Source organism: Ornithodoros turicata, chromosome 6 (genome assembly GCF_037126465.1).
Source record: "Ornithodoros turicata isolate Travis chromosome 6, ASM3712646v1, whole genome shotgun sequence".
NCBI classification, from domain to species: Eukaryota; Metazoa; Arthropoda; class Arachnida; order Ixodida; family Argasidae; genus Ornithodoros; species Ornithodoros turicata.
In genome coordinates this window covers 68,966,652-68,980,631 of record NC_088206.1, presented here as the reverse complement: position 1 = coordinate 68,980,631, position 13,980 = coordinate 68,966,652, and the positions used below count along the sequence as shown (strand labels likewise).

The 13,980-nt window shown below is 45.4% G+C and overlaps 1 protein-coding gene and 1 long non-coding RNA gene across 2 annotated transcripts; both read left to right on the top strand.

The window, feature by feature from the left end:
• The first annotated feature begins 787 nt into the window (after nt 1-787).
• Nucleotides 788-2,952, top strand: LOC135398281 (uncharacterized). Its single transcript, XR_010424059.1, has 2 exons — nt 788-1,203; nt 2,201-2,952. It is a non-coding gene; the product is annotated as an uncharacterized LOC135398281 (long non-coding RNA).
• A 2,903-nt stretch (nt 2,953-5,855) lies between these two features.
• Nucleotides 5,856-13,224, top strand: LOC135398280 (uncharacterized). The gene is made up of 4 exons (XM_064629700.1): nt 5,856-6,014; nt 7,337-7,639; nt 8,390-8,508; nt 12,875-13,224. The coding sequence occupies exons 1-4, from the start codon at nt 5,991-5,993 to the stop codon at nt 13,113-13,115; spliced, it is 687 nt and encodes a 228-aa protein (XP_064485770.1). The 5' UTR covers nt 5,856-5,990; the 3' UTR covers nt 13,116-13,224.
• Nucleotides 13,225-13,980: the final 756 nt, after the last annotated feature.

The following is a 13,980-nucleotide window of genomic DNA, read 5'->3' as shown; positions in this document are numbered from 1 at the left end:
TAGTGTTGGCACGTATTACCTTGTCGCGGTGATATGTCATCATCATAAGAGCTGATGTCGCGTAAATAGCAGAAGGTCATTTATATAACTTTCTATTTATTTCTACCCCTGTGGTGAGCAAGAGCAGAGGGACTGCTAAGTCACTAGAACGGTGTGGAACCGTCTCATAATAAACTAGATCTGAAAAGGATACTCCAGGAGGATTATTGAATGACTCGCAAAAAATAATATCTAAAACTACCTGTCAATTAATTTATTAACTGCTAGTTACCAATAAGTTGCGTTACCAACGAATTACAAATTACTAATCAGTTACTAATGACTAACGATTTAAATATTACTTTTGAATTCATCGTTTCGTTTTTGTACTTTTCAATTATGTTCGACACTGGCGGTGCAGTCGAGAACCTGTCCTGATTAGAGTTAAAGAATCTAGTGTAAGAAAAAAAAAACGCCACGTTAGCAGCACATGCCGTGCTTTCAGAATTCACTCCAGAAATTTACGTCAAACAGAACCATTTTTACGCTGAAAATACTGTGACGTCGCGTTGCACCGTGTTTTGTATTGTACGTTGAACGAAAAGCACTGTCAACTTCTCAACTTCAAATCCGTAACTTCACCTGATACAAACAGCAGCAACCGTATCTAAACACAGTCTTTCGTTACTCTGCAATTTGATCTCCCTCGATCCTGTCAACTATCCCACTATTCTCTCTACCCATTCTATTACATCCACGCTCTCTCATTTTTCTTCCCTTTCACTTTTTCGCGTTCTCTTTTGACACGCAAAAACACTCGACCACAGCAACAGGACGGGCGACAATCGCACTGCGAGAACTTTTTTCCGCTCTCTCTCTCTTACGCATATTTTCAGTTCCTTTTTGTTCCTCCTCACACCACAGACCACTGATGCGCTTTACTGCATCTTTTTTGAAATGTGACTTCATTGATTTATTGAACGACCTTCATGGCTGAGTGCCGGTAAACAGCGGGTCCCTTTTTTTTATTTGCGTTCTGTCGCTTCCCCCTCTGTATATGTAACTGTGAGTCCCGGCTTCGAGTCTGCACACGCAGTTTCTACTTTAAGGCCGCGAACATATCGACGTGAATGTGTACAATGTGTGGGGGAATGTTTACCAGCGTGCTGTTGGTGGTCGCTCTGGGATGCTTGGTGTCTGGACAGCAAACTGGCATTCCTAAAGGTAGGTTCTTGTGATGTATGTGCAACTATAGTCTACCGGTACTTGAAATGTGCGTTTAACTTCGGAAATAAATATCGTGGCCTATAGGTAAAGTGACGTGTTCTTTAAATATCGTATTGCCAACTGTAGGACGGGCCTGGCGAAAACATGCCCACATCACATTTCAAAAATAAATAAATAAATAAGAATAAACATAGACTGCAAGTAATGAAGAGACCTGGGAAGCCGTATAAGGATTAAAAACAATTGCTACTTTTATTACACTAAAAAAATTAAATGGGAGGTACTAGAAATAGATTTCCAGTTACAGTTAGGGGTCGAACGTTTCGGCAGTCAGCACTGCCCTTCAACAGGACTAAACTTGAAAATAGGTGACAAGGGTTCACATACAATGGAAAGGGTTACAGTACAGCGTGGAGCGACGCTGGTGATGTTCCAGGAGCGTTGTCGTAGCATCATAGAGGTGTGACTTATTACAATTTAAGAAATGAGAAAGGTATCTAGGGGTATGGTGAACGTTGCGGTGGATGCTCCGCCTTCGTCAGGACTGACTTCGCCAAGACACCCTTCTAATCTCTCAGTGCTAACGAAGGAGGAGCTTCCGCCGCAACGTTGACCATACCCCTAGATACCTTTCTAATTTCTTAAATTGTAATAAATCACGCCTTTTTTGCTCCTCCTACCATCGTTATTTGCCTTTCATTCTTTCGCAATAATATATATATATATATAAATAAATATATCGTGTTTCTTTTCAATGAACAGCGTGCGCCACGTAAGAACGGCGCAGGTTATCGGTGCATCTTTTCTCTCTACATATATCTACCTGAAGACAAACACTAGTAATGCTTCAAACATTGTTTTACCTTTTTCTTTCTACTTAATTTTTTTTTTAATTCTGCGTCAGCGCCTAAAAACCTGTATTCTGAAACAGCACGTGCCTACCTTTTTGTGCTATTTGTATATTTCACAATCCTACCCGTTTCCCGTCCTACAGCCCCTGACAACTGCCCCACAGACAGCGGCCCCTGCAACTGCAGGCAGACCGTAGACTCCAGCGGGTGTCCAAGCTGCGTCTGCCACGACGATGTCCCTGCGACTGCCTGTCCCACCATGCAATGTGACGTCACTAGCGACCAGTGCAGTATTGAGACAGACAAGGATGGATGCCAAGTATGCCAATGCACGGGACACCATACAGGTGGAAATCAACAACAATCCACCGCCGGATCTACAACGGATGCTGACCTCGGATAGGGGTAGATTATATTAAGTTATCCTGGCCCGGAAGACGACCTGGAACTGTGTAGCCCAGGATTTTTCTAGTTTTAGTGCATTAGCAGCGCCACCTAGCTATAGAAAGCCCCCTCGTCACGTGGACAAGTAGAGTCGTGATGTCGTCTGCTTCAGCCAATCGCTGCAGATGACAGGCTTCCTGTGGCTACTAGTGGCTTACGGCGGCTCGTTTCCATAGCTATGGCCGCTGAGAGCACGGCCGTGAATGGCAGACTCTTAATGACTACGTCACGTCGTTTAAGCGAGCAGGCCTTGTTTACTCTAGGTGGCGCTGGATTCATGCGCAGAGAGAAGCCGCCGTCAAGACGAGCTTCGTATACTTGTAATAGGAAACTGTGGTGCATTAATGTGATATGGTTTTAAAATGATTTTCGTCGTAGCATTGACCCGTTTCCTCTGTGTCTTTCAAGGAAAGGGAGTTTGTACCAAAAATAAAAATATTTATTCGAGAGAGTTTTAATGTTCAACCCCTTGTTCACACCGTGAAGCAATTAGTCTATGAGACAACAGACCCACTTCTATTTGTAAACAAGACGGTGCATCTGCGCATGCGCGTAGCTGCTGTATGCGCATGCGGATATAGCAGACGTCTCCGGTGGGCAAAAGGAACAGTAGCGCCGCCGCATCGCGATGACGTCACGCAGTGAAGTGAGTCCATAGAGAGTGTTAGCTAGTAGACCGTTGATAACATGACACTGTCTACCGCATCCAATAAACGAATAAGATTGTGAGTCATGCTCGCTGCCATTGGCCCGATACCTTATCAGCGGCCTATTAACACTCGCTAATGTATTATCGCATGTAATGTAGCAAATCTTATCAGGTGGGATGCCAAGTACGACTGTGAAGTGTTATGGTAAGTCCAACCTGGCCGTCGGCTAATGAAGTCGAATTACCTCAAGTAATGAACACAGACAGCTAGAACGAAAACAAAGTAAGGTACAGCATAGATTGGAGTAGATTTACACGTAAAGTCGTATAGATAAAGTCGTCGAACATAATTTAAGATATAAGATAAGACAACATAAGAAAAGATTTAAACATAAGCTAGAACATAGATGGGGCGATAAACAGAAGCTAGGTATTGTGATAGGAGTTCAAATGACAAAACATATAGTAGATGTAACATGACAGTGCTATATATAGCTGGTGGTATTGAGTGATACAAAGTGATAACGACGATGAGGTGAAGAACGCTAGACTGTAACATGCAGCCTACCATACGCATTCCAACGGTAAGCTCCAAAACATGCAACACTGTTTCTGTTCATAATGTTATCTCCAAATATCAATAACGTGGGTGCATGGTCACTCTTGTTACGCCTATCATTTTGAAACAACTAAAAGAAAGAGAGATAAAGATACCAGCGAACGTCAGCCGCAACAACTGGTCATCTTGATCATGGCTCTCCATAGTCATCTCAAAATGGACCTTGGATTGCCAACTGTAGGATGAGACAAGGGTAAGCTTGCCCACATCACGCTCACGAGAGGGCTCACGGGAACTTGGAGCGCCTTCGAGCGTTACGAGACGCCCAGAGGCGGAGGTAGAAGAAGAACAACAACATTCCCGGCGTGCGCAGCAGCAGCGTCAGTGGAAGCAAACCATAACCGAAGCAGACGACAGAGCAGTGTCTCTCAAAGTTCCCATGCTGCTTTGCGCCACGCGCTTGGTGACGCGCGCATCTTTATAAAATCGTCCATCAGCCTCATACATCACATGATAAATGCAGGATCGAAAAAATAAAATAAAAAATCGGAGAGATTCGAAGGCCTGGTGTTTCTTTATACTGTGTTAGTAGTACCACATATATATATATATACGGATGTGAGCAAACGAAGAAAGGACAGTATAGGCACGGAAACGTTAGTAAGGAGCCGATTTCTGGCGGAGCTGTGCCTGGAACATCGGCGTGGAAGATCTACCGGGAAACCTATCATATACCCGGTGGTGGGACTCGAACACACCACCTCCCAGTGTTTAGCATGACAATTCACGGAACTACCATGCACCAACGACAGCCAAAGCTGTATCCCGATGAACGGTGACGTGTGTCTACTCGGCAATGCCGCTGGATATACGCGTTACCTCACGAACCTCTCTCTCTGCCTGTTCGCAATCTGCTTCAATCGATGGATGCTTAATAGGGGAGAGAGGGACCCGTTCCTTCGCCCCTTACACAGAAACCGGGACCACTGCGAACTTCCGTGCTGCGAGGCCAGCCGCGGTACGTATGGACACGACACACGCACGTTTCGCCACAGAGCGAAGGTTGCCAACTATGGAAAGCCACGATAAGGGAAAGGTAACCGAATGGTCGGCTTTGGTTTCTTTCCAGCTTCATAAGAGAGAGGCGATAAGAGAAAGATTTTGTTCGAGAGCTTTCTTCGCCTTCTTATAAAGAGATGATAGTAAAAAAAAAAAAATAAACGAAGAACAGAAAAGGCCTTCGCTCAATGTCGCCGGCGTTATTCTTTTTAGCCGATTCAAAGTGAAGGTCGTGCCGTATAGGATAAGCAGTGTGATAAATCGTTTATTAAGCTATTAGTTGCTTACTTACTTGAAAAAAATATTTAGATCAGTGTCGTCGAAGAATTGAAGGTATAGTTTTGAAGTTCCGCTCACTTAATGACTGGAAGACGACGCTGACGTCATTTCGAGTTCATCATATCGAGCAGCGCACATTTTTATACAACACGCAAAGACTGTTTCCAAATTATTACTGCTTACAAGTTTCACTGCAAGAATAATACTTCTAGCAGGAAAATGCTAGTATGTTACTACATATGCCATACGGTTGTCCTAGTCGAACAGTGAAGTCGAACAGCGATCTCGGTCTTGTTCGTTTCGCTTTTTCTCTTTCGCATAAAGCGGCGTTCCTTGGAGAGCATTTTAGTGGGCATTTACGAGAAAATAATGCACTTCTGAACAAAATCACTCTCCTTGTTGTTAATAGTAAGTACACCTGGTTCCTATTAAAACTTGCCAAGATTTTCTTTGGTAGACTGCAACAATAATAATGGCCACGCTGCCTTGGCTGGACGAGCCTATTCAGCAGGAGGACCGAGGGTGGATTTTCAGCTACAGCAGGATATCGAGACTGATACCTACAAATCGAAGGTGGATCAAACACCGCCTCCTCGCCATCAGTGTCTCTTTCCGACGCATACCCCCACCATGGTTTCTTGCCTTTGTTGTCAGGTATTCGGAGTTTCAGGAAGCGAAAGAAAGGCTGAGAAACACTGCATTGACGGTTGACTATACATAAAGGGCTTCCTATAGCTGAATGGCTTAACGGGCTCAACCAGTCATCACGGCAGATAAGTCCCTACTGTTGGAGCCAGCCAAGGACTACACAAAGAGGAGGAAGAACATACCGCCACGTTCTGCGCGCGGTTCGTTCAATACCCTCAACCATTTTGCAGTTACGCCTGATTTCCAGACAGTGCTCCTGTTGTCCTTCTACGGCCAGTGGAGACTGTCCTCAACAATGGGGTCGTTAGTGTCGCCAAAGGTGAGGATGTAGGCTTACTGTCACAGAAAGACGGTAGGTCGTCCCGTTCCCTCCTAAACTCAGGATTGACATCGGTATCATTCTGTGCAGTCGCGTTCTTAGAGTGTATGGCACGTGGGAGGCACGATGAACCAGAGTCCAAAAGCTCCAGGGTCCGGGAAAAAAAAACATCTACCTGAACCGAAACTAGCATGATCTTCCACAAAAATGTGAAGGGTTCACCGTGCAAGGTTCCATGGGACCTAGTGGGGACTTACTGGGATTCAGACTTGTACACGTTACTAAAAAAAGTAATTGATTACCGTTACCTTGTACGAAAAAGTAATTTTTTACCGTTACAAATTACTTGCCGGAAAAAGTAATGAAGTAACGCCTTGAAAAGTAACGCGTTACTTTGCCAATTACTTTCGATATCTGAGAAAACGATATAAAAAAGATAGAAGAAAAGATATAGAAAAAAGATATCCACAAAAAAGAAAAAAAGAAGAAAAGGAAACTGAGCAAAAACGAAGCGAAACGAGGCAAAAACGAAGTCAGCATTGAAGCAGAAGGTTGAGAGTTTTGAGAGTTCTGTGAAAAGAGTCCCAACTGGAACTCCCACAAATGACTCATCAGGTTCACGGTACAACCTACAGTCCAACTTACTGCATACAGGCCTGGTTACGGATAGATAGTACACATGAATGGGGAGAGGACAGTGGACTCAAAAATACACTACACGTGCGGAACACTGTGGCAATTGACCTCGGGGTCCTCGGGTAACTAATTGTTGCGGGAAAAGTCCTAGTGATAAGACAGCTGCCTTGCACCGAACTTGCAGAGGGCAGTTGGTTTTGTCTTCTCGCGGCGGTAATCATCCCATATATCTGTGTGTGCGTCGTCCCGAACAATGTGGATTCTTTAGTTTCCAAGTAATCGATTACTTGGTAATTGATTACTGAAAATTGTAATTGAATTACTCAAAAAATTACTGGGCCCCAAAAGTAATCGATTACGTTACAAATTACTCAAAAAAGTAATTGATTACTAGTAACGCAATTACCCGTTACCCGTTACGTACAAGTCTCCCAGTAATCCCACGAGTAATCCCAGTGGGATTAGGACCATAGTATAACATGCTTGTAAGATGCCATGGGACCAGCACGTCCATGAGAACACCCTGTGGGCCGAGTGGATACGTACAAGAAAACAAGTAATAAACGGGACTGTGAGGGCAAGCCCAGAAGGCCCATATGTGTTCCAGAACAGCGTTCCATAACCCGCTAGCTCTTGTAGGACCAGGACCTGTGGACACGTTCTTCAGCTGAGCAATACCTTTCCAGCGTCTCCGGATGATCCTGAGACAGGAACGCCTCGAGCGTGAAAGGAGGGAAGCTGCAGCGGTACCCGGAAAGGAAGGCGTTCCTCCTCCAAGCAGGCAGGAGGTACCCAATGAAGACGCCGAACTGGAACTCCTGCGCACCGTCGACCTCCCTCAGCCTCCGGACCCCAGCGGAGGGAAGAAGACGTCCGTCCGCATGCTGGCTGCAGTGGTGGCCGTTTCCCTGCTCTTCATCGGTATTATGGGACTCACTTTCTACATGGAATTGCAGGAGGACCATGGAGATGCGGAACATACGCGACAGGTACAGCTACCGATATACGATACGAGGGCAGTAATATGGGACAGAATTAAGTGTCTTCGCCCAGAAAGACACTTCCTTCGTGCCAAAACGGATCAAACGTGAGAAAATGAAGAAAGGAATAATGAGGCAAGTCAGCTGGTATGCTGAATGTAGAAACATATGTCCCTGCTTGGGGAAGTTTGGGGAAGAAAAGAAAACGAAGTTCACATACAGAAGTCAAACCGGCAAATACTTTTAATACCGGATTTACAATTTATAGGGAAAGAAGGTGTAAAAGGGGAAAGGGGACATCGTAACAGCATGCAGCGAGGACGGCAGCGCCTGCTTGTAAAGTGAAGGGTTGCGGAACTAGGCCAAAATGAACGAGGGAACGTGCGAAGAATGAACAAAGCGTGATTCCGTCTTGTCCTGTTACTGTCCTTGTTCTTTTGGTATGTCCTGTAGGAATAGCGCCGAACAATGTTTCCCTTAAAATCCACTGTCTGGACCAATTACCACAGCCGACGACGCTTCAATTGGCGTCGCTTCGTTCCTCAAAATCGCTCAAATTAAAAACGATATATTTGAACGAACTTGCAGCCGAATTCTATTCGTAGTGAATACCTGCGTGAAGTGAGTCAGGTGACTGTCAGGACATTGACTGGTCACTGACACTCTGAGTCAGCGCAGGTTATAGGCAAAAGTGGTTAGTTTCGGCTGTTAGTGTTTATCTCGACTCAGGCGGTAATCTGCGCATATTTTTACTTTTAGGGAAGCGAGCAGATGGAGGTTGCATCCGGCGAGTCGCCAACGGCCGTGCCTGCGCCAGCAGGAAGCACCAGGAAGAAGTTCTGGAAAGCGCCACGGACATCCAGAGGCCCCACCACGAGGTGATGTATGCTAAGAGATCGTACGTCCCGGTGGTTTACTTCGGTAGCGTCGGTAGGTGGTACTTCGGCGTTAGCGTCGCGAAGCAACTGGGGCGATATATGTGCGCTGTGCAGTGGCGTAGCCACACCTCCAAGGTAGGGGGGCTCGATACGAAAACTCCCCCCCCCCCCCGCTGATCCTGTGTCGACAACACACACATACTTGTGCACACTGCAAACTGAGGATTAAAAAAAGGAACGAAAATAGTTGGTTTAGACGTTCAGAGTACGATTACATGTTTAGGCTGTCATGACCAATGAGGGGGGTCATGAGATTGAAAGTATTTTGAAAAGCTCATACTTTGAAAACCATTCAAGAGCGCTTCTTAGATAGACGCCATGAACTGCAAGAACTTTCGCGATCGTCACACTGGTCCCCCCCACATATATTATGTTCTCGGATTTGCACGATTTGTGTGGGTCGGTCCGTGGCAGGTAGGGGGGGCTCGAGCCCCCCCTAGCCCCCTAGCCCCCCCCCCCCCGTGGCTACGCCACTGGCGCTGTGCAAGCGTGAATTGACCGTTTCAGGTAAGCGTCGTACCCTACCAGCAAACTCCAACGAACCGATGCTCGGCGCGCGTCAAAACAAATGCACGTGGGTACAGCACAAAACCAAAACCGGTCCGGAGTGTAATGAACCGTTACAAGCTCGCGCCTCCATCTAGTGAGGACGGAGATAAACATCCCCGGCTCCTCAAGGTCATACGCATGCGCATAGACTATTGTGGAAAAAGGCCCAGAGGTGAAGACAGTAGGGCGAAATGGAGGTGCACTTTTGCGTCCCTTTGGATGCTATACTGTGCCGACGTCCGCCCGGAATATAGCTAGAAAGAATAGCAGGCAGCTGAGCTGTTGGCTGGGGTTCGAACCCGCGTCGTGACCTAGTCAGTTCGTGAGATGGACCTCGAGCCATACTACCAGGCTGCGCGGGTTTCTGATGGAGGCCGGTTCCTGGCACGGTTACGACACCTGGCGTGCCTCAAGTTGCCCATTGGTAAACGCAGAAGACAGTTCTTCTCATCGATGTCAAGCCTGCGTTCCGGGTTTTACGCCAGAGGGAGTAACAGACGCGTGGAAAATCAGCATCGCGAATATCGAAACTCATTCGACTGTGGCATCACGACGAGCATCACCAGTGGGCCGCTCACGGGAGAGATCACGTGCTTAAGAGAACCAATCCGCGTTCTTCAATACGAGAGTTCGTCTCTGAGCAGGGGAGAAATCACGTAACGAAGTGTGTTCCCACTCACGAGGCAGCAGTACGGGGGTATTCGTAGACGGGTCCACAGAAGAAATCACGTACGACGTCTCAACTTTGAATCGTTACCCTTATTTGGGAGAGGGACCAATAAGATCGCTCCACTGGCAATAGGGGAGAGGGAAAGTGGGGAGCTGCGCAGACACCTCTGACGTTTTGCTATAGGTTGCCATTCCGTCCCGATTGATTCCGAAACTACAGCGCCGCCGATGCAACTCCGACGCGAATTAGCGAAGTAGTTTCTGTGCAATTTGATGTAGTCCACGGCAAGAGCAGATGCCGGGAAGTGAGCGTATCACGGAATTCCCTCTCTGGAAATCGGAGAAAACGTCACACGGACAAGTCCAATCAGAGAGCGCCCTTTGGCAACCGGCGGGCTGGCGTCTACAAGTCCCGGAGATCTGTGATCGGCTTGTGGAATGTCGGAATGTCGTTTCTGGTTGTAGCGCAGGACATGTTCGTACAGCGATGTTCGCAAGCAAGAATCGGCGTAGTATACTGCGATGCGAACGCGAAGCGGACGAGCTCGGAGACTCCCATTGGTGTGCCTGGCCTGCGTCATCATGATGTTACTATCGCTGGGGCTTTCTTATGTGCAGAGGCAATGTGAATCTTAAAACTCGCCCTTTTTTTATGTTTTTTTTTTTTTTTTTGTAAGCTGTTTCCGGAGGAGAAATTTGGCCAAGCAGGCTGCGTAAGGCTGTGCCAAACGTTACTGTATCTGCCTCATAGACACGTTTCCGGATACGAAGTTTCCCTTCGACGTTCTTACACAGCGAAAAATAATAAACTCCGAAGCAGCAAGGTGTCGCATAATACAGACCGGTACGAAAGGCTGTCAACGCCGCGATTAGCCCTTTCTCGCTCTCGTCCAACTTTCCCTTTTCCGCGCTCCTCAAAGGATCTGTACACATTGGCCTTCCCGCTCTCTCAAAACTATAGCGGAAGACGATAAAAAGAAAATGGCACGCGGAACGCACTCATGCGTCAACTGTTGTGAGGCCGGTTAAAATGTGCACGGGGAATTTCATTCGGAGAACGGTCGAATAAGGCTGAGTTAACAATCAGTCTTGTTCCTAACGAGGAGCTATTGTATGTGGGACGAAAGCACGAAGTACACGTACGTTCATGCACTTGTATGTTCGAAATAAATTGATTATATCTACTATATATAGCTAGATTAAATTACTGTGATCTAATGTTGGGCCAGTCCGTACCTGGAGAACGGTATTGACAATACATTAAGAAAAAAGGAGTAATTTTACTCCTTTCGGAGTAATTTTAGGAGGAGTATTAGGGGGAAATTTAGGAGGTGTTTAGGAGGAATTTTCGGAGGAGGAATTTTACTCCTTTGTAAAGCAGTGTGTTTAGTCGTGTATATGTCTATACTATATATACTTATGTGTGTCACCACTTCACTTTGTACCTGAGGAAGCGTGGACCTCCACGCGAAAGCTTGTACAAATTAAACTTAAACAAAAATCTTCAGTGTCGGCTTCTGTATTTTGTTTATGTGATCTACAGGACTTGACTCCCCTCTTCGTATACGCATCCTTTCGGGGAGTAAATGCATTGCCACAAAAATAGTCCCTTTCGGGAGTAAATGCGCGGGAGTAAATGAATGTCACTGAGTGAAGACTGCATTTCACGCTCTGTTCTAAGAGTCCCAGGTACATAATTCGTGTGCATGCACGAAAATACTTTGAATCAAACCGTCAACCGTGATATATGTTGAATGATATAAAATCTACGACTTACATAGGGCACAATTTGAGAAGAAAGAAGCGCTAACTGTTTCTTACTCTGTGTGGCTGGAAAATTCCTAAGTTGAGTTACGCAGCCTTATGCCATGAAATTGACCAAGCGCACATTGCATTCGGAAGACCATTTGCGAAGTTCAGTGACAATTTGCAGTCCTGGAGAGTAAATTATATTATATATTGTAATTAAGGACTGGAATGCCCTGCCTAGCGATCTCTAACTCTCTTGCCTCATTTATTCGTGGAACTGATGATTACTTTCAAAAAATGTAAACACACTGTTTTCTATTCTTGATGGTGTTTCGGTACCTTTCTGGTAGCAAAGTGTCGTTTTGCTGTTGATGCATGCCTACTCCTGTTTAATGCGTGCTCAGTTGTTCGTTCATTTATTGTTTAATTGTTATTTAAGTCTCGTTAATTTTGTTCTAATTCCGAGACGATGGATTTACTTATGCTGTACAATATGCTCATGACCTGTACATTTTCTTTTATTTTCACACTCCTGCAAATGACATCTTGGTGATGTCAGCAGTATCCCTTAAATAAATAAAATAAATAAATGTCGAGGTTAGGGGACTAAAATTGGGAGTAATTGCAGTCTAGGGGACTAAAAGCTGCAATTACTCCATATTTTACTCCTTTCTTTCTTAGAGTGTAGTTGAGGACAATTTCGCTAAGCTATGCTTTCAAGGTGAACACAATTCCCCTACAGCAGTATTAATTCACGATCTTCGATGTCCCTGAAATTACCTGAAGGCATTCAGTTCTAGTTACGTGAAGTTGATGTTAAATGATGGGCCCGTGCGTGATGCTGAGCCATTATGTCCAATGACGGGCCAACTGAAGTCGAATGATGGGTTGTGATGGGCTGTGAGGGCCCACCATGCATGATGCGATGTCGATTTCTAGAAAAGTGCCGACCTTTGCCAGCTTATAGTTAGGGCCTGACTTTTTCGGGTTTTATTTTTGGCCAAATCGGGTGATATTTTTCATTTGAAAATTCGGGTGTATTCGGGTGAAATCCCGTTACGGCATATTCTGTCGTCAGGAATTCGGGTGATTTTTTTTGTTTAATAAAAATTTGTCTTAACATGGAACTAATGTTTAGCAATGTTATCAAACCTTATTTTAATGCACGCTTATGAGTGTGCCACGCGACCCGGATGTTTTCGGGTAGATTCGGGTTAAACCCGAATTTTACAGATTTTGTTCGGGGGGTAAATATCGGGCGGATACGGGTTTAACCCTAAAAAGTCAGGCCCTACTTATAGTATGCGTTCCAAAGTACGTTTGAACGTTCTCTGTGCAGAGCTAGCACCGCCGTTTCCATCGCAATGACCCTCGCTAACATCACCATCACTGCTAACGACACCAGCGCTCCAATCGACGACAATTCAACCACCGTCCAGGATAACGCCGGGGGCAGGGAAAGCACCGAGCAGCTACCCTCGCCGACCACCACCACCGAAGCAGGGACGCTCCCGGTGATGATACCCAACTGTCGCTGGTGTCCGCCGTCGCAAGTCTTCCGACCGATTGATGTCAACTAGCGATTATAGCGTGTCCAAATCAATCTTTTACTGCCTTATTGTATCGAGTGCCTTAATGTAGTTTCTATCCAATGTAAAACAATAAAAAGAGAGAGAGAGAGAAACGTTAGAGAGCGTTTGTGAAATGAACCGATTCTCGGAACAGTTGGTGATTGATTGATTTGATTGAATTCAGTGATTCCCATGGGTTGGGAAGTTCGAGAAGGTTGCTATCTTGCAGACTTGTACGTATTTGGAGTATTGTATTTAAAATACTGTATTTTAAATACAATTTGTGGTATTTTGGTACTGTACTCAATACTTTTTGTTTTGTGTATTTGTACTCTATTTAAAATACATTTTATGGTGTTTTCTACTCAATACTCTAATTACATATTTTGGATCTCCCTCTCAAACTTTCTGTGTCTTGTCTTTCCATTATCTTGCTTGTTCAGTGGAAATTCCCTGAGTCCCTCGGACTTGACCCGGACATTGGCCCTTCTTGGAAGTCTCCATTTAGAGATCTTGCCCTGTGTGTACTAATCCTTGGCGAGTGAGGGTTCTAATATGTGTGCCCTGACGTGGTGACGCCGAATTCTGACCTCGCCGAGCAGGCACCTGCTAGAAGTTTGCTTTGTTCTGAGTCACATATACTTAGTGGAGTTATATGATATCTCTTTGTCATCTTTTTGGGACTTACTATGTTTAGATGACTGCTATCACACAGCGGCGGCTTGCGTAGCGCGCGGGGTTTAGGTGATTCATGTCGCATAGCGGCGACTTGCCGCATTGACCAATGACCGGTGACTTTTTGCGTTCAAGGATAAATAGTATCTTAATTGTATTTCAAATACTTTTGAAGTATTTTGTACTCTATCTTAATTAC